The 21,392-nt window shown below is 41.9% G+C and overlaps 1 protein-coding gene across 2 annotated transcripts in view; it reads left to right on the top strand.

The window, feature by feature from the left end:
• Positions 1-21,392, top strand: part of LOC102918693 (phosphatidylinositol 3,4,5-trisphosphate 3-phosphatase TPTE2-like) — an 82,536-nt gene that overhangs the window by 45,588 nt on the left and 15,556 nt on the right. For both annotated transcript variants that reach the window (XM_042262629.2, XM_042262634.2), the window contains exons 19-24: positions 7,206-7,266; positions 8,223-8,304; positions 8,426-8,514; positions 11,111-11,172; positions 13,275-13,355; positions 17,446-17,551. In XM_042262629.2, coding sequence (XP_042118563.1) covers positions 7,206-7,266; positions 8,223-8,304; positions 8,426-8,514; positions 11,111-11,172; positions 13,275-13,355; positions 17,446-17,551 — 481 coding nt within the window. The remainder of the gene's footprint in view (positions 1-7,205; positions 7,267-8,222; positions 8,305-8,425; positions 8,515-11,110; positions 11,173-13,274; positions 13,356-17,445; positions 17,552-21,392) is intronic.

Raw genomic sequence — 21,392 nt, 5'->3', positions numbered from 1 at the left:
GCCATGAACGCTAGGCATCCAGGAGGAGGCTTTTAGGCCACTATATCATATGAATTTAAATATGTGAATTTGAAAATAATTAAGTTTAGACTAGTTAACATGCTCCGTGTTCATCTACATGCAACAAATGCAAAATTTTCAACGAAGCTTCCTCAGTCATATTTAATTCACCTCCCAAAATCGCCACAATTAAGCTTTATGGGTAACACATCCTTTGGTCGATAATATTGTTTTTCAACAGATTAAGTTGGTAACTTGGAGTTAATTATAGCTTACTTAAATTGAGCCACTTTTCTTTCTACAAAATTGGTCTCAATTTAGCCATATTTAATATTAGCTAGATTGTTGCTAAAACACAAAACAAAAACCCCAAACCTTCATGTAGCTGAAAATCAAAACAAAGGCATTTCTCCAGTGAGCTCCAGACTATTGGTTTCTATCCGTTGTTGAACTGATATCTCCTCAGGGTGTTGTTTCATGGTTATTGGTTGCTTTACTGTTTTAATCAAAGTATTCAAAGAGAAGCTATTTTCATAAAATGCGTAAGACATAAGCTACCACAAAAGCCTCTCTCCGGCTTGAATGACTATTTATTTCATTCAGAATGCAGGCTCAGATCTAAGCCATTAGTTCAGCTGCTGGTGTGCTTGGCTACCCAGAGAGCTTCAGGGGACAGACACACGGTCAGCAACAGCTGCACATCTTGGACAGATGTCACTTTAACTCAAGGGTGATGTCCGTGGACCCTTAACTCCTGAGAGGATGCTAAAACAGCCCTGTGGTTTCCTCAATCTTTAAAAAGAAAGGATGGTAAGGATGTAGTGCCTCACGGAGGGGGTCCCTGAAGGTGTCCAGGCAGGGAAGCAAACCTCTCCAAGAGGTAAGAATGAAAACTGGGTGCAGGTTGACTTCCTCAGCCTGGATCAGACTGAGGGGATCCTAATGCCAGGTGGTTCATTGGCAGCAGATTTAAAACACAATTTGGGAAAAGGTTTCCAGGCAACAATCAGTGCAATCCCAGGTGCACAATAAAACTTAAGGTATGACTGCATAGAGACCCTTTTACACAGTGCATGTGACCATGAGGGTGGGTTCTAGAGCTCAAGGACCTAGAATCTAGTGTGATCTCTGACTGATAGAATAGAGGTCAGCAGGCCATAGAGTACTTATGACATCTCCCCTGAGGATGGGTAATCATCTCGGGAGGGGAGAGTCTGGGATAATCATTCTGGGGAATCTGGGCAAGGTCTGCATCTATAGTAAAAGGTGGGTGAGGTCTGCCTCAACAGACAACAAAAAGGTCACCAGGTCATTAACAAAATGCACTCTTCAGCTTTCTAGGTGGAATGCAGGCAATTGATTTTTATCTCCTCCACTGAGGAGACATCTCATTCGTTACTAACATTCCTGGTTTTCTTAGTGCTTCTCTGAGTACAAGGACCTCTGTGCTCCCAACATCACATGCTTTTAGTCCCAGCACTCAGGAGGCCGAGGCAGGCAGATCTCTTAGTTTTTAGGCTAGCCAGCTAGCCTGGTCTACAATGTGAGTTTCAGGACAGCCAGGGCTACACATAAAAACCCTGTCTTGAAAAAAAAAAAAAGAAAGGAGGGAAGGAAGGTAGGAAAGGAGGAAGGAGGGAAGGAGAAAAGAAAAAGAAAGGAAGAAAGAAAATGAAATAAAGGAAGGAAGGAGAAATAATGGAAAGAATGTTATAAATACAGGATTATATTTGGACTGACCTTGAGTATGCAAAGCAGAGGATAATTTTTCTCTTGAAAATCTTTATTGTATTGTGTGTGTGTGTGTATGTGTGTGTGTGTTCATGTGTGCGCAAGTGTGTGCATATGTGTGTGTGGAGGCTGGAGGACAGCTATGAGTGCTGTTCATCAGCTAACACCCACTTTGTTTTTGAGACAGGCTCTGTCACTGGTCTGGAGCTCACCAAGGCTAGCATGGCTGTCCAGTGAACTCCAGGGATGTGCCTGACTCCATCTTCCCAGTGCTGGGTTATAAACATTTGACCACATCCAGCCTGTTAAGGTGGGTTTGGGGATCAAGCTCAGGTTCTCATGCTTGCAAAGTACAAACTGAACTATCTCCCCAACCGAGGGTAAAATATACCTGAGCTTTACTTACAAAGAAATGTTCAGTGCTGCCTTTAAGTAGCCCAGGTGCTCCAGATGTGGGATCTATATACAGGGTTAGCAAACAAAAATGGCCACCGCGTTCAGCAGGTAGAGACTGTAACATCTGTTGTTTCTGTAGCAAAGAGTGTGCCAGACAGGTGGAGGAAGCAGGGTGTGACGCAGGTGTAGACACATAAAGGTAGAGCTGTAGCAAGAAGACTTTCAAAGGGGACTGTTACTTCTTCCACTTTTGCATCTGAAGGAAAACTTTTGAGGATTGTAGGGAGCCACACAAAGACTCAGCCACTGAGAAAATCCACACGTACTTTACCTAAAATCCTAAACTCATCTCAGCTATCTTTTTTCCTGATATACATGTACTGTTTATTAAGATAAATTTGAACCCCTGAGGGAAACATAAGACACCATATATTACCAGACATTTTTTGATTGCTGACAATTAAGTCAGCATTTTCCCCTACACCCTTTAATGAGGCTATTTCACACAGTTTTTTCTATCTGTCCATGTTATACTTTTTTAAAATTTATTTTATATCCTGGTCTCAGCCTCCCCATTCCTCCTCCTAGTCCTCCCACCGCCACCACCCGCTCCCAACCCTCAACCCCTTCTTCTTCTGTCCCCATCCAGGAAAGGGCAGGTCTCCCATGAATATCAACAAAACATGGCATATTAAGCTACAGTAAGACTAAGCACCTCCCCCCATATTAAGGCTGGGCAAGGTGACCCAGTATGAGAAGTAGGGTCACAAAAGCCAATAAAGAGTCGGAGACAGCCCCTGCTCCCACTGTTAGAAGTCTCACAAGAAGACCAAACTACACAACTGTCACATATATACAGAGTGCCTGGGTTAGTCCCATGCAGGTTCCCTGGTTGTCAGTTCAGTCTCTGAGAGCCCCTATGAGTCCAGGTTAGTTGGTTGTGTGAGCCTTCCCAGGATGTTCTTGACCCCTCTGGATCCTACATTCCTTTCTCCACCTCCTCTGCAGGATTCCCAAACTCTACCTAATGTTTGGCTTTGGGTCTCTGCATCTGCCTCCATCAGTTGCTGGATGGTGTCTCTCTGATGACAATTGGGTCAGACACCAATCTGGTCACAGGCTATTTATCCACTATTGCTAGGAACCTAAGCTGAGGTCCTCCCCATAGACTTCTGGTAGATTTCCATGTGCAAGGCTTCCACCTGACACCAAAATATGCCTCCTCCAGCAGCCCCCCTCAGCACTCTCCCACTCTGTGCCCCCGCAACCTGATCAATCATGTTTCCATCCCCACCTGCTCTCAGTCCACTCATAAAATCTCTTCTATTTCCCCTTCCCAGGGAGATCCAGGTGTCCCCCTATGGACTGTCCTTGTTACCTATTCTCTCTGGGTCTGTGGATTGTAGCATAGTTACCCTCTATTTATAGCTAATATCCACTTACAAATAAGTACATGCCATGTTTGTCTTTCTCAGTCTGGGTTACCTCACTCAGAATGATTTTCTAGTTCCATCCATTTGCCTTCAACTTTCCTGGTGTCCTTATTTTTAACAGCTGAGTAATATTCCATTGTGTATATGTACCACGTTTCCTTTACCCATTCCTCGGTTGAGGGGCATCTAGGTTGCTTCCAGGTTCTGGCTATTACAAATAAAGCTGCTATGAACATAGTTGAGCAATTGTCCTTGTGGTATGATTGAGCATCCTTTGGGTATATACCCAAGAGCAGTATAGGTGGGTCTTGTGGTAGGGTGATTCCCGGTTTTCTGAGAAACTGCCACACTCATTTCCAAAGTGGCTGTAGAAGTTTGCACTCCCACAAGCAATGGAGAAGTGTTCCCCTTGCTCCACATCCTCTCCAGCATGAGATGTTGCTTGTATTTTTAATCTTTGCCACTCTTGCAGGTGTAAAATGGAAACTCAGAGTCATTTTGATTTGCATTTCCCTGATGACTAATGATGTTGAACATCTTCTAAACTGTTTCTTGACCATTTGAGATTCTTCTGTTAAGAATTCTCTGTTTAGATCTGCACCTCATTTTTAATTGGATTGTTTGGTTTGTTCATATCTAGTCTCTGGAGTTCTTTATATATTTTGGAAATCATTTTCAACTACCTTTTAATATTTGGCCTTGATGTGGCTTGTTACTCTTTATTCTGGATAGGGACAGAAACTGCTCATCTGGCAGTAGATTGTGTAGCAGAGCTGAAGTTTTCGCTAGATACTTTATGTACATTTGATTGGGAGGTATTTGAAGTCTTCTGGTCAACTAAATAGGTAGATCAGTAAACAGGTAAAACAGGTTGAGTCAAAGATGGATTCATACCAAAACATCAAATCCTTAAGATCAGTTTTTTTTTACACTGAGTAAAGTATAAAGGGATTCATAATATGCCTGGAACTTAAGCATGTATACATATATATTTTTCATGTAGAACTATTGGCTATTCCTATGTATATGTATATGTATATGTATATGTATATGTATATGTATACGTTGTGAATTTACTGTGACATATGCTTCAAAGGATCATGTGTTTGAAAATTTGGTCTCCAGGTGGTGGTACTGTTATGGATGACTGTGGAGCCTTTATTACTTGGTGCCTCCCTGGAGGAAGTAAGTGGGTCACTAGAGGAAGCAGGTCACTGGAGGAAGATTTGGGGGCTTGATGACCTACCCACTTCCTGCCCACTCTCTTCTTATAGAAGGATCACACTTGCTGCCATGCCTCCATGCATGGACTATAAGCCAAAGCAAACAAACACACAAAACCCCTTTTCTCCCTAGAGTGGCTTCCTGTCAGATGTTTGCACACAACAAGAGGAAAAGTAGCTAACCCAGAAAATCGGTACCAGCACGTGGGGCCGGCCACACAGCTGTGATGAACAGCCTTAACTTTTTTTTTATTTGCTACATTATTATATTCAAAGCTTTATATAGTTTTTTTTTACGATTACACAGTAATTCAAAATATTTATAGCAACGAGATGGCAACCACTACTTTGTTAAAAAGGTCTTACATTTAAAAAGAAAAATCTGTAAGACTCAAAGCATTAGACCACAACGATTATTGTGACTTTTATGAAAAGCAATTTTATGTGGTGGGAAAGAAGCTAATGGGCTCTCATTTGAAAACAAAACATACTTGAATTTATCAATTCTGAAAAAATACCAGAACTCAAAATTTTCCACATGGGGAATGAACGATATGTTTTTAATATATATTTTAATTTTCCATAATTGAAGTTCTCCATATTTAGATAAATGAAATAAAAACCCCAAACAGCGAGATTCTTCTTTCTTTTAATAACAATTCCTATAATGTGAATAGAAATTTACTCCAAGCTTTCTTTTGGTAGAAATGCATTCTAAAATTAAAGTCATGATTGGAATAATGATATATCGGTAAGATGTAAGATAAGCTTTCTATGCAATTTCCAAATCATGTGACTAAAAAGCAGTTTTCATCATTTCCATGTCTGCATAAAATGTTCTGCTATCCTGAAGTACACTCCTTAGAACCCTGAAGAGGACCTGGATACGTGGAGCAAAGTCTGTCCCTACAACATTAAAGTTCATCATTTCTAACTTCCTCATGGAAATATTTATGAAGTGAATATGTCACTTTTCACACGTCAATATGTTAAAAGAAAGACAAGCATTTTTAGCAGGAGAGAAATTCATGTGACCTGTCATGAAAAAAAATCAAGACAGCAATCTGCTCTGATGTGGAAACAGCAAATAGAAGAGAGGAGAAAATAGTCAAAAGTCCAAATAATTCATAAAAACAGAAGCTATATTTGTAGTCTATACCAGTGCACCCTTGTTTGAAAATCTCTGCTCTTGGAGTAAAGATTTGGCAATCACAGTGATTATTTGTTAGTAAAACCATTTCAACACAATCAGAAATCATCAGGCTGGACTACCGCCTGAAAGAGCAATGCCTATGTAATGACAGAACTTCCGGGCTCATTACAACCACTTCTATAGTTTAAATCCTACTATCTTCTTATAAGTTAAGTGAATTTCATTTGTGTTCTAAAGTATGATGACCAAAAAAACAATAGCAATCTCCCCCAAAATTTAGAGTATTGTAAACATCTAAAACATTCAAAACAATGAAATCGTTTAACTTATTTGAAGGTGTGGGAGCAGTTCAAAAGCTTAATGGAATCTAGTTATGTGGTGTGTGATGCAGAGGAGAGGGGAATCTAGCATTATGCCTAATTACAGTATTTTCTAATTAAAAGTTCCCTGCAGGAACTCTATGTGTAAACACGGATAAGATAAACCCAGACTTGTTTTGTGGAACCCTTTGAAAGAGTTAATTTTCAGGTTGACATTTTCCTTCTAGTGCCTTCTGTGGAGCTGGATTTGTAGGTAGATGCTACTTAAATTTGGCTCAGTCATGAATGTCTTTCTCCGTCTATTGAGATTGACAGTTTTGCTGAGTATAGCAGTCTGGGGGGGCATCTATGGTCTCTTAGAGTTTGTAGAACATCCATGCAGCCCTTCTGGCCTTTTGATTCTCCATTGAAAAGTCAGGTGGTATTCTAATGGGCCTGCCTTTATATGTGTGTTACTTGGTCTTTTTCCCCTGCACCTTTCAATGTTCTTTCTTCTTTGGTACATTTAGTGTTTTGATTATTATGTATCATGGAGAATTTCTTTTCTGGTCACAATGTATCCACTCAGGAAGGAGCAAGTGATCAAGTGATACTCTGATATAAAGCCTCAATACTTTCTCCCAGTAGCCCACTTGTCCAGCAAGACTCAACCTCCTAAAGCTCCATAACTTTCCCAAACTGCACCACCAGCTGGGGGACCGAGTGTTTAAACATGTGAGCTTATAGGGGGCATTCAATTCAGATCATGGCAGAGGCTAATATGAATATCTCAGCCTTCTTTAATAGCAGATTACAGAGGATGTAAAAATCTACATATCCTCATATTCAGGGAATTTTCACTAGACGATGCCAATGAGAAGCAGGTGGAGCAATTGTAACCATTTTTGGTTACTCCTAGTTACTTCTGGATGACACTGCATAGGTAACGTCTGTGTCTGTCTTTCTTTAGGAGGTTGTGCGGTTCCTTGACTCCAAGCATCCAGACCACTATCAAGTCTACAATCTATGCAGTATGTACAAAACTCACATTTGTGTGACTGTAGGTAGAGAACAGATTGGTTCTGCTGACTCCTCTCCTACATTTCATTTATTCATAAGTATTTAAGAGTTAGAGTAAAATTCCCCATCTTGTGTTGGCCTCGTGTGGTAGGAAAAGTAGCTCACCCAGCACCAAGTACCCCAGGAGAGAGGCCTAGGTGGGCCTAGAAGGACCGGATGGGCAGCGCAGAGGTGAGCCATGTTAGGGGATGTCTGTTCTAGGGTGAGGGAATGTTTACTTCCTTCTAGGTTACATTGAGGGTGCAAACATTCACAAGTCTGCTCTCTAACCCACCTGGAGTAGGTTGTGGTGAGGAGAGCGCACTGGGTTAAAACAGAAACAAAATTGCAACCCTTTGGGAATATTATACCTCCTTAGTTTACCACTCTGTCTCTGGTGATTTGTTCAATGCCTGTATATGAAATGAAAGTTTTCAGGAGCCGACATCTCTGTCAACTACATTTGTCTCTGCTCTGCGGTTTCTAACACTCATGACTATGTACTGAGAGGTCACTAGAAAACGAAAGGTGAAGCTTGCTTTAAAAATGAGTTTAGTGGCTGCAGAGTGGTGGTGGGGCAGTGGCGCACACCTTTAATCCCAGCACTGGGAGGCAGAGGCAGGCGGATCTCTGTGAGTTCGAGGCCAGCCTGGTCTACAAAGTGAGTAACAAGACAGTCTCCAAAGCTTCACATAGAAGCCCTGTCTTGAAAAAAAATATTTTTTTAATGAGTTTAGTTTACCTGAGGAGGAAAATTGCCAAACTTTTTTTTTGCAACTCTGAAAAATTGTTTTTAGAGCTAACAGAAACTACTCTTGAAGACAGATAAGGAATTTTCTAACTGAAACTCTAAATCTACTTAGAACTTTATCATTTGCTGTGTTACAAGGTGTTAATAGATGTATGACATATGTATTATTTAATTTAGGTGAGAGCGCTTATGACCCTAAGAACTTCCACTACAGGGTCCGCAGAATCATGGTTGATGATCATAATGTCCCCACTCTCGAGTAAGTTTTACTCCACGCTGACTGTCAGAAGAGGGCCAAATACCAAGGCTCGGTGTTCTAGAAAAATTACTATTTTGGAAAAAAATTTTAATTGAATGAAAAATCTTATTTTTGAAATCAGGGAAATGTTGTTGTTCTCCAAGGAAGTAAATGATTGGATGGCTCAACATCCTGAAAACGTTGTGGCGATTCACTGTATGGGAGGAAAAGGTAACACCACCTTTTTAAAATTTCCCTCTTTGAAAAGAAACATGCATGAGAACTAACGCTATTAATCATTAACCCTTTAAACTAACTGGCTTCAGAACAGAAGGATGTAAGAAGACAGGAAAGGAAATGGCAGAGGTGCAGAGAGGACCATGGGGATGAAGGGAAGGAGAAAGAAAGAGTTAAGGAAGGGTGCGATTATTTTCCCCTGCTTACTAAATATTTGGATTATCTTACTCTTAACTTGCCAGTGTAAGTCTGTAAAAATACCAGTGATGTTTTATCTTTAGAAAAGAATAACACTATTTATTTTAAGGTTATATTTTCTTTTTAATTAACAGAGATTATTTATTTATATATATATATATATATTATGATATGCATTATATTTTGTCATTATATTTATTGTGGAATGGCTGAATGCAACTAATTAACACATATATCACCTTATACTTATTTTATTGTGGTTAATATGCTTTTCCTTGATGATTGGTGACGTTGAGCATTTTTATATACCTATTGGCCATGAGTATGTTTTCTTTTGGAAGTAACCATTAGAATTTTATTGGTTTTATCGTTGTTACTGTTATTTGTTCAGAAAGATGTTTTTTTATTTTGTTTTGGGTTTGTTTGTTTCTTTCCTTTCCTTGAGGAAAAGTTTGGATTAATAGCTCAACCAGTCCTTGAACTACCTATGTATTGCAGGCGGGCCTCCTGTCTCCTTCCAAATACTGAGACCACAGGAATGACTACTAAATCTGTCACTGGTTTATTTTAGAAAAGAAGTACTTTTCTTATTGAAAATGTGTGCACTGTATTCTGATAGTTGTTCCCCTCCCCCATCACACAGATCCTGCCCACCTCTCCACCCACCCAACTCTATGCCTCCTTTCTCTCTATCCTTAAAAATCAAACAGGCCAATTTTTAAAAGTCAGAATAAGAAAAAATGAAAAAGAATAAGAAATACACGCACACAAAGCCCACACAAAATTGGAAACCATAATATACAAAGACCAGTAAGATAAAAATGCCCAAACAAATCAACATGAGACAAAAAAAAAAATTTAACCGAAAACACCATTGAGTTTATTCTGTGATGTCCATCTACTGCTGGGCATGGGATCTACCCTTCAGTATGGTTTGTTTACCCACTGAGACACAAATGAGAGAAAACATGCTACATTTGTCATTCTGGATCTGGGACATCTCACTCAGAAAGATTGTTTCCAGCTCCATCCAGTTAGCGGTTAATTTCATAATTCTGTTTTTCTTAGTAGATGACTAATATTCCATTATTCAAATGTACCACATTTTCATTATCCATTCCTCAGTTGAAGGACATCTACGCTGGTTTCATTTCCTGGCTATTGTGAATAGAGCAACAATAAACATGGATGAGCAGACGTCTCTATGGTAGATATAGAGTCCTTTGGGTATATGTTTGAGTGGTTTAGGATCATGTGGATCATCTATTTCTAGAGTGAATTGTTCATGTGTTGGGTAGGTGTCAGGGAACTGAGTGGGATTTGAGGCCCTGCCATTTATCACTCTGCTGAAGACCCAAGTCACAGAAATCGGCAGAAGCAAACAGGCTTGTGCAAGCCTGCCTCGAAGAGGACAGATTTGAGTATCTACCTCAAGTCTTTATCTCATCTCTTAAGACGAGAAGAGACATTTATGGAAGAAAATAGTGTGGGGGTGCAGATGGATGACGGGAAAGAAATCCATGCCCTGGGCCTTCAGCATCAGACCTGTGGTGACTCCGAGCAGTCTGGACTGCATGAGACCATGGGTAAAATTGTTTTAATTAAGAGCTCTTACATGGAAGGAATAATAGGCATTGCAAGTGCTGGATGGTGCTGTGGGTGTTCTGTTTATGTTAGTTACAAAAGCCAGGTATGTAAGTAGTGCTTTAGTGCCGGCGCCCTGACAGGGCTACTGTCTTGATCTCCACTGCAATGTCAGCATTAGAGACTGAAGAAAAGTCCACAGCAACTCATGTGGCATACCCACAGTACGACACTGAGCTCCAGGTATAGCCACAGAGCAGTGATTTGGGCTACTTGGGGCAAGCACGTTTACTTGTACAAAATGCATTTTAGGTGTTTCTGCTCCTGGTGTCAGGAACTGACCTTGGGGTCTCTTCCTCAATTGTTTTTTACCTTGAAAAATGTATTGTGGGTTAATGTATATGGTGTATGTGTGTGTGGGGGGGGTAATGTGTGTGTATGTGTGTGTGCGTATGCATGTGAATGCCATGGTGTATGTGTGTGTGTGCACATGCGTGTATGCGTGTATGTGTGTGTGTGTGTATGCCATAGTGTATGTGTGTGAATACTATGGTGCATGTGTGTATGTATGAATGCCATGGTGTGTGTGTGTGTGTGTGTGTGTGTGTGTGTGTGTGTGTGTGTGTGTGCTGGGGTTAAGGTTGATACTGTCATAGCAGCTTTTGACATGGTTTCTAGGATCTGAGTTCAAGTCCTGATGCATTCTGCTCATCGAGATCTAAGCCATCTCCCCAGGTCCTCGGAGTGAGTTCTTACACTGAACACTACGATGAACAATGACTCTTTAAATGGCCTCTTTTCTCTCTAGGAAGAACGGGAACAATGGTTTGTGCCTGCCTCATTGCCAGTGAAGTAGTTTTAAATGCAAAGGTATGAGAAGCATCACTCTACTGTCTCACACTGATTGAATCTGTTTGCTCTGAAGCATCACTGTGTCGTATGATTCTTTCAGTCACGACTCATCCGAGTTAAACTGGAGAGGTGGTTTTCAGAAACCCTGGCTTTGGTATTCCCTTGTTTAATGTACAGTTGGTAATTAACCGATCTCTTGCTCTGGGCCAGGACTAGGCTAAGGTCAAAGAGACACAACATTTAAGGAGATGCAAAATACTCCAGTAATTAAGATTTGTCACATTTTAGTGCAATATTTTAAAAAATAAAAATTAGTACAAAAATCATGATATGTATGTTATCAACATTTTAATAGAGGGAGGGCACAGTAACTGCAGGATTAAGATAAAATAAGTTAAGCCAAGTCACGCAAATGTAAAAAGGCTCAGTCGGGCTTGTTGGTGCCACCAGTGATCCCAGCATGCCATACTGGAGCAGGAAGATCCTAAGTTCAAGGCTAGCCTGGGCTATAGGACATAGTCAAAATGTTCCCCCTTCCCTCACTGCCAATCACATGACTTCTTCCTTCTTCCCAAGAATAATATCAAGATTAATTAGATAAGTGCTTCCAAAGGACTTGAGCATCTTTCCGACTGGTGAGTCATTAAAAATGATCACTTTCTGGGCTGGAGAGATGGCTCAGAGGTTTAAGAGCACTGACTGTTCTCCCAGAGGTCCTGAGTTCAATTCCCAGCAACCACATGGTGGCTCACAACCATCTGTAATGAGATCTGGCGCCCCCTTCTGTATACATAATGAATAAATAAATCTTTTTAAAAAAAAAACGATCACTTTTCAACTCACATGATTGTCTCTGCTTAGTCAGAGTCTGTGTGGGGGAGATGTCTGACCTTGCTAGAAATGTCTGAAGAGACAAGTTGGGCTCTTCCCAGTTCTTTAAGAATCTTTTTTTTTTTTAACCTTTATTTAGAGTGTATGTATAAGTTGGTTTTTTCCTTTCCACTGTGTGGCTTCTGGGCATCAAACTCCAGTCATCAGGTTTGGCAGCAGGCTCCTTTACCCGGTGAGCCATCTTGCTGGTCCTGTTTCCACATTTTGAAACAGAATTCTGTCATTTGCCTCCGGAGCTTGCTGGGAGTTTAACACTTACAGTATGTACTTCGGAAAGCTCTGTTTATCTCTCCTACAGTCTGCAGAGGAGGGGCCTTGGCTTCCAAACATACACACTTTCAGAATCTCACCATCCTCTCTGTTTTTATAACTCGACACACAGGTTTTGAAACTGGGTGTTTTATCCTGGTTTCCTGTAGTCTCTGGGGGCTGTGGGTAACTCCATGCCTGCCCTAGGGCTGAGTCAGTTGGTCTTATGCCTGGGGGCCAAAGGCACAGGTGAAAGGGAAAAAAAAAAGGTGTCCTGGGAAGGTGACTTTTAAATTACAAATCAATAATTAATGAGTGAGAAAATCAACTTAATGAGGGGATGAGGAGATGGTTCCGTGGGGAAACGGCCTGTTGTACAAGCTTAAGAACCTGAGTTCAGAACCCTGGCACCCACTTCAAAACGTGGTAGCATGCGCCTGTCCATAACTCCAGGATGGGACGGTAGGGCACTAGAGACAGGTGGTTCGCCAGAGCTTGCTGGTCGTATTACCTAATCAAACCAGTGAGCGCCATTAGAAAGAGTGGGGAGATGGTTCCATGAGTAAAGAGCCTGTAGTTGGAACGTGAGGACCCGAGTTCAGATCCCCCTCACCTATGTCAAAAGCCACACAAACGTGTGCATGCCCCGTAGCCCCAACACGGGAGGGTCTGTAGAAGGGGATCAGCCCAATTTCAAGGGCTTGCTGGCCAGCCAATCTAACTGAATGAGTGAGCTCCAGGTTCAGTGGTACCCTGAGTTAACCATGGTTCCCTGGCTGGAGCCTGGACATTTCCTTGTTTGTAAAATGGAAGGCAGAAAGATTGGACCAGATGCTTTCTAGCCTTTCCATGTATTTATGAGTCTTTGGTCTAGAGATCTGGCTTTCTAGCTGGGCTGTTTGGGGTAGCCTCTACCCAGAGGCTGCCAGCTTAAGGAAGAGTGCAGCTAAACTATGGCTGTGTTGTCTCCTTTCCGGCAGGAAAGCCTTTACATTTTTGGGGAGAGGAGAACAGATAAAACCAGCAGCTCTAAGTTCCAAGGAATCGAGACCCCTTCTCAGGTAAGATCTCTGTCTGAAGGCTCTGTGGGAGGTCGAGAGATATCAGCCCTTGTCATTAATTTCGTGTCCCACCCTTCCAGTCTGATGGTCAGTTTCCCACCCTTCCAGTCTGATGGTCAGTTGACAGTGCTCGGGTGCCCTGGCCCAGGCTTTGCCCCCTCCCTGAGGCTGAGAGCCCCACCTCAGATGCCAAGCCTTGTGGTCTGCCCAGAACGTTCTACTTTACATTTTATATTCGTTACTGTTTCTAGAGTTCAGGCATTGATTTGCCCTCCCAAAGTAAGAGGGTCTTGACCTGTAACCATCATATAAAGTCTACCACTCAATTCCCTGACACCTATCCAAACACACGAACAATTCAATCCCTGAAGAGCATCACAGGAACTGTTTTTGGATGATTCACCTGTGTGTGTGTGTGTGTGTGTGTGTATGTGTGTCTTTGTGTGTGCCTGTATGTCTGTGTGTGTCTTTGTGTATTTCTATATGTGTGTGTCTGTATGTATTTATGTGTGTATGTATCTGTGTCTGTGTGTATTTCTGTGTATATGTATCTGTGTATGTGTGAATTTCTGTGTGTATGTGTCTGTGTGTATATGTTTGTGTGTGTGTGTCTGTATGTCTGTGTGTGTCTTTGTGTATTTCTCTATATGTGTGTCTGTATGTATTTGTGTGTGTATGTGTCTGTGTGTGTATGTATATGTCTCTGTGTGTCTGTATGTATTTGTGTGTGTATGTGTGTCTATGTCTGTGTGAATTTCTGTGTGTGTGTGTGTATGTCTGTGTGTGTGTCTGTATGTCTGTGTATATGTGTTGTAAGGGAGTAGGGGCTATATTAAAGAAAAACGAGCTGGGCAGTTGTGGTACATGTCTTTAATTCTAACACTTGGGAGACAGAGACAGGTGGATCTCAGAATTTGAGGCCATTCTGGTCTACATACTGAGTTCCAGGACAGCCAGGGCTACACAGAGAACCCCTGTCTTGAAGAAGAAAAAAAAACAGAATGAAAAGGAAAAATAAGTATTTTGGAAAACACTGCTATGAGTCAGGCATGGTGGCTCACGCCTATAATTCTAGAGTGAGGCAGAGGGATCTCAGTTTTGAGGCTAGCCTAGATAAAACCTTGTCTTAAAAATTTTATTATATATCAGATAATACTGTGTTTCATATACATGTGTGTATTTATATGGCACAGTTAATTCCATATACTAACTATTGTAAAATATATGCCATTGCCTTTTGTTCTTTCAAAAAAGTGTATTATGGAATTTCCAAACATCCTGTACTAGTGAGAATTGTTGGTGCTGTGTCAAATATGGGGTGAAACAGTTTAAAGGCAGGAAGGTTTGTCTGGCTCAGTTTAGGTTCATGGTCAATCGCTCCCTTTTCTTTGTCCCTGAGGGAGGCAGCAGATGAAGGAGCCAAACCATAACCTCAAACCTCAAACCATAACACATACACAGAAAGAGAGCAGGCCACTTTATGGTCATCATTCCACATCAGCATCATTCCAGCCGCCCATCGCTGGTTCTCTGCCATTCTCCTCAGTCCCCTGAGTACCACTCTCCACGCTTTCTTTCCCCAAACCTGAATTATTTTGAAGAAAATCCAGCCGACAGATCACTTTATCCCACAAGAATTTCAGCATGGTGTCTGACCAAAGGACTCTCTTAAAAATACCTTACTACCCACCAGACATGGTAGTGCATGCCTGTAATCCCAGTGCTCAGAACGCAGAGACAGGTAGATCTCTGTGAGTTCAAGGGGGCCAGCCCAGGCTACATAGAGTGTTCCAGGGCAGCCAGAGCTACACAGAGAAACCCTGCCTCAAAGCAAAACATAAATCTCCTTAATGTCATTTATCAAGGCTACCAGCACAAGGACTCAGCTACGGGTTTGGGAGGAATTGGCAAGGTCATGGACTAGAGTACTCTTGGTTGGGTACGGGTGGCCCCAGCAGTTGGGTAGTGGTTCTTAACCACCATCACATTCTATGACTTGTGGACCACTCAGCTGGCCACATTATATCCACTTCAGATTTAAGGACTTGTAGGAACCTTTCTCAGAACTGTCATTTCTTTTTTAAAAATGAGCATTTCAGGTTAGCGTACAAAATAATTGATGTCATCACGATGTCTCCATACATGTGTCATATTTTGTTCCCATTCACCCTCACCCCTGTGTCCGCTGTCCTCATCCATGAGCTACCACCCTCTGGCCCATGTCCATCATTCCCTCAGTTAGTACCCCCTTCTCCTCATTATTATATGGAATACATATACTAAGAGTTATATTATTATATATTATATTATATTGTATTATTATAATATTACATCATATTATTCTCCCTGTGTCCCCATTCCTTTAAGGTCTCTTTCTTCCCTGCTATGATACCCTTTCTAGTTTCATGAACTATATGTGAATACACAAACACATAAATATACACATGTACATGCACATCATATATAAATTTTAATTAGGTTCTATATAAAGAGAAAATGTGACAGACTCAGAAAGACACGTGACTTCTATTTCTTTCTTTCTTTCTTTCTTTCTTTCCTTCTTTCTTTCTTTCTTTCTTTCTTTCTTTGTGTGTATATGTGTTGGTGTGTGTTTGTCTGGTGCATGCAGGTGAGTGTGCAGGTACATGTGCTGTGTGTGTACATGGAAGGCATTGGACATATTCCTTCCTCTGTTGCTTTCTACCTTAGCATCCTGAGATGGGCCTCTCACTGAACCAGAAGACTGATGTGTGGGCTAGGCTGGGTAGTGAGTGAGCTCCGGGGATCCAGTTGTCTATACTACAATGCTGTTTTACAGGAGTGCACTGCCATGCCTGGGTTTCTTTTACATGGGTTTTGAGATTTGAAGTCAGTTCTTCATGCATGCATAGCAAATGTTTTTACCCACAGAGACATCTCACTGGTCCCAGACCTCCATTTCTAATAGGAAGCGTGACTGTTAATCTTGTTAGCACTTCCCAGTTGGTCCAACACCAGAATGGTTCAGCTTCCTGAAGAAAGATCCGAGGAACATCCTGTAAGCAGTATTTCATAGGGAAAGTATAGGGTTAGCGGTCCCCAAGGCATCCTCCTAAAAACATTCAAGGGAATGGAATGTGAAGAAGCTCTAGACAGGAGAGACAAAGAAGAATGATGTGTGATCTACTGACATATAGATGTCTTCCAGAGTCTTCATTTATGCAGTTCTGCTATGAATGGGGGCAACTTTCCACCAAACCATGTTTTTTTTTCTCTAATGTGGTCACTATAACTAAGTTTCAACCACCATGTTGAAATGTTGGGGCTGTTTTGATGTGTTTTGTTTTGTTTTTCTGAGCAGCCACCTTCTCAAGCATGAGCAGGGACTTGGAGATGGTTCATTCAGGAAAGTGCTTGCCACTCAAGCATGAGCACCTAAATTCAGGTCTCCGGCCCCCATGTGAAGGCCTGTGCCCCAAGTCTGGAACCTCAGCATCTGGGGAGGGGAAAAGGCAGAGACTGGTCACTCCACAGAGCTCACTGGCTAGCCAGTCTAACTAATGGATATAAACTCCAAGTTTACCAAGAGACCTTGTGTCCAAAAAATAAGATAAATCTCTGGGAATTCTAACCTAGATTGGTCTTATCAATAGCAAATTCAAGGCGAGCCAGGGCTACATGCTGAGATTTTATCTCAGTGATGATGATGATGATGATGATGATCCAAGAAGATAAATAACCAGCACCAACCTCTGGCCTCCACATGAGTACCCACATACCTATATGCACATATACTATCATATATATCATACAACACATGAACAAAACATGCAGCCCATATACAAGGATTGGCTCCTTTCATGGTAGTTCATTCACCACAGCACCAAACTCAGTATTTTTTCTTGGTAGATAGTCACTTATGAGACAACATACATGAAATATGCCCGACTACGTAATAGCATCCTGCAATTGTTTCCTCACCGTACCTGTATCTGACAAAGTCTTTGTAAAAAGGGGGAGGTGGGGAGGAAGAACAAAAAAAGGCAGGGTTAGTCCTGCTGACTTTGGACTTTCCATTCCCACTTAAATTGAGGTTTCTGTTGCTTTGCAGAATAGATATGTTAAATATTTTGAAAAACTGAAAATCAGCTACCAAAGCAGTCTCCCTCCAAGAACACTACTCGTGATAAAAAGATTCATAATTTATTCCATTCGTGGTAAGTGCCTTAATTGGAATTAAAGGATTGGGCAGAAGGGCCAGTGTTTTCAGGTTTGGAGAGTAGCTGTCTGCTTACAATTCCTCACACACGAGCTCCTACCTCTGAAGTTGCCCCCTGGCCATGTGGCAGCTTGTTGACAGCCCCTGAGTGTCCTCCCTCTCCTTCCCTTTTCTTCATCGGCTGGTGTAGGGTGGTTGGGGGAGGCATCTCTTGTCCCTTCTCATTGATTCTCTGACCTCAATCCAGGGTAGATTTCAGGACCAAGCCTTAGTGGAGGGCCAGGGAGAGGAGATAGCGCTGAGTACCTGAGAACTCTTCTTTTCCATGTCCGCCTGGTAATTCTTTGTAGCAGTTAAGGGGATATAAAACACCACGACAAAGCTGCTTTCTCCTAACCCTCCCCATCTTCATGTAGATCCAGGTAGAGAGGGAGCAAGGGCCGGCGCTTAGGAAGCCTTTTTCCAGACCTGTGTGCTCTGAATCTCTGGCTGTTCGTCTTTGAGCTGGTTCTCTCCTTTGCCAACCACATGGGAAGTTCTTTATAAATATTGGTATTAGTTCACCTCTAGTTCAGGGTTCATCTTGCAGAGGCATCCTCATATAATTTTCCCACCTGCCCTTTCAGAGACCCTTTTTCTCGTCACCTGATCTCTTCATTTATCCCCCTCTCCTTCACTGGCATCTCCGTCGTGGTGCCTTAAATACCCAGGCAGCAAATGTTGCATTTATTGCCACATAACTACTAAGGCTTATGTCAGACCAGGCTTATCCCAGTGTCTCCTGCCCTTTAGAAGTCCTTGGGTAGAGTCTGCAGTCTCTAATTGTCTGCAGTTGTGTGTTCACCACCACCCACATAAAATGGAACATATATAGGGGACACATACACACACACATACACACACACACACACACACACACACACACACACACACACACACACACACCATTCCAAGGCTGAGGTCATTGGAAGGAGGGGGTGGAAAGATTGTAAGAGCCAGAGGAGGCAGATGATGGCAGGGAGACAGTGTCTTCCTAACACAGGGGGGAAGTTGCACATGGGAACTCACAGTGGCTGTGCCAGCATGCACAAGACTAGTGCAAGCCCATGCCAGACCAAATCCCAGCGTGCAGAGGGAAGTTGGGCATGAAATCCTATGTCCAGCTGAGGAGCTGTTGGCGAGTGATGGCTGCCAGGAGAAGAGTCAGTTTTCTCTGAGAGGTTAGCCTCCAGTAAGTCAACCCCATTCCAGTGGGAGACCACCATTCAAGAATATCTGGAAAGTACAAACTAGTCTTGATGGGTTTCAATAAAAGAACAAATAGATACAAAGTAGAGTGGGTATGGAAGGGGTGGATCTGGGAGCGTTGGGAGTAGAAGATGAATATGATCACAAGTTATGTGTAAATTCTCATAGAACGAATACCAATATTTTTAAAGAAGTTTCCGTGTGGTTGGCAAAGGAGGGAACCAGCTCAAAGATGAACAGCCAGAGTTTCAGAGCACACGGGGCTGGAAAAAGCTTCCTAAGCGCCAGCCCTTGCTCCCTCTCTACCTGGATCTACATGAAGATGGGGAGGGTTAGGAGAAAGCAGCTTTGTCGTGGTGTTTTATATCCCCTTAACTGCTACAAAGAATTACCAGTAGCAGAAATCCTCATCATCTTCCATGGAGCTAGTGGTCTGTTCTAGAATGTAAGAGGAGAGAGGCTGTGACTAGGATCTACTGTCACCCATGGAAGGAAGGAGACTTGGTAGGCTTTCCACCTCTGAGATACGAGAAGAAAAAGAAGCATCCGTTGTCTATTTCCCCATCACTCTCCATGCTTCCCACATACACAACTCACTCTTAGACAATGTAGCAAAGCATGAACGTCTCACCCAGAAGAGAGGGGGCCGTGCCACTGCCAAGAAAGCCACTAAAGACGCTTCTGAACCTTTAAAAGTCCATGTCAGCTAGGTAGTGGACCATGCAGAGTCCTAAATGATGGGTGCCATGGAAACCATTACCAGACACTAGCATCCTCCAGATGACCTAGGATGTCTAGCCTTCTAAGGAGCCACACAAAATCATACCTAGGTATATAGTCTTTGACATTTGCCCAATCATTCAGAAAGAAACCTTTAAGATACAAATTAAAACTGCCATTGGAAGATTGCCTACATATATTTGTTTACTTTGGAAATTTTAAGGAATTCCTACAGAACTGTTTAGACTTCTCTCTTCCAGAACCAAACTTCAACCTATTGTTTGTGTGTAGATTTCGAAAGGAGCACGATGAGTAGAGTCCCCTGTCCTAGCAGGAGACAGCTTGGGTGTGTAAGTGAGCAGCTGTCTGTGCCAAGTCCATTGTTAATGCTTCCTGGGACCCATAAGACCCAGTGCTGGCCTCACTCACTATTCCAATCGCGCTTAGATCCCTCTTCCTCATCTGAGGGAGGGTAGATGCCACCTTGTCCAGTAGGTGATAAAAAGATGGTGGTGGCTATGCCCCCCTCACCCCCTTTTTCATCTGGAAAAGAGATTTGCACTGCCTTATTCTGCACCACAAAAGGCAGCGCCCTATGCTGATGGAACAATTTCTTCCACTAAGAAATATAAATGCAACTATACAACCACACTAGCTAATGACAGACTGTTTAGTCCCTGAGTGTGTACCATGTCTCAGCTGCTTATGTGTGGTCAAGGGGCATTTAGTCTGATGAGAATTTAATGCATTTCTCTAATATGAACATTAAGAATAAAAATTGTTTCTTGAAAAGTCTAAGATTGCAAATGTAGTAAATTCGAATATCTCATCCGTTGCCTTGACCTGATATCTAATCATAAGACTACAATTTCCCTCAATAATAGTTTCACATTTATTTAAACCCTGGGGAGACATTGTTTATTTCACACTACAAAGTTTTATTAAAGATTTAGTCAAAGACCAGAGAAGCTAACACAAACGTAAACGTTCATGTGAAGTCTAGCAGGGCATTTCATGGGCTTGATTTCCTAATTTCGACTTAACATAAGGCTGAGGCCTTTAAAGACCATCTAAGAACGATTCCTCATGAAGACCTGTGGACAGAAACTTGAGCTTATAATCCTAGTCTTAAAAAGAGGATTGCTCTAGATTTACAGAATAGACTTCAGGAGGACTACATGTCAGGTTAACATTGTTAACATTATGGCAGTAACCAAGGCAATAACCAGTCTTGTTTTTGAATAAGAATAACCTTACCTTAAAAAATTTGGTCAAAATAGAAAGAGAATGGAAAGGTGTAAAAGACTTGAAAATAGATAAATATCTGTCTAGTGCTGCTGTTCAGGCTTAGAGTACCTTTGATTGCCTTTGAGCTATTTTGTAACTTTTTACTTTGAAGAAAATTGATGATTACAAATAATCTGTCCATAGAAATAGAAGTTAGTTGTGTCCAGTAGCTTGTACTTACTTGTTAAGCTCAGTCATTTCCTGCCTGCCTGTTCATGTGTGCTACTTTACAAAACCTATAACATTGTACTTCCCCTTCACTTATCAATTAGTTAAACCCAAATTTTGGCAAAGTCTAAGGCAATGATATACTATGAAACTATTTCTGTAAAACAGAAAGGGACATATGTGTTCACATTTATGTGGGAAACAAATATTTGCTGTTGATTAGGTTGAAAAACAAATCAAGTTGCCTTGCCTAGCCTTAATAGAAGGCAAGGTGCTTAGCCTTACTGCAACTTGATACGCCATGTTTTGTTGATAACCATGGGAGGCTCGCCTTTTTCTGAATAAAAACGGAGGAGTGGATGGGAGGAAGGCAGAAGGGAGGTGTGGGGTGAGGGACTTGGAGGAGAGAAGGGAGG

This window comes from Peromyscus maniculatus, chromosome 17 (assembly GCF_049852395.1).
Source record: "Peromyscus maniculatus bairdii isolate BWxNUB_F1_BW_parent chromosome 17, HU_Pman_BW_mat_3.1, whole genome shotgun sequence".
Lineage (NCBI taxonomy): Eukaryota > Metazoa > Chordata > Mammalia > Rodentia > Cricetidae > Peromyscus > Peromyscus maniculatus.
The sequence above is the reverse complement of the archived record's forward strand: the minus strand, read 5'-3'. Positions and strand labels throughout refer to the sequence as shown.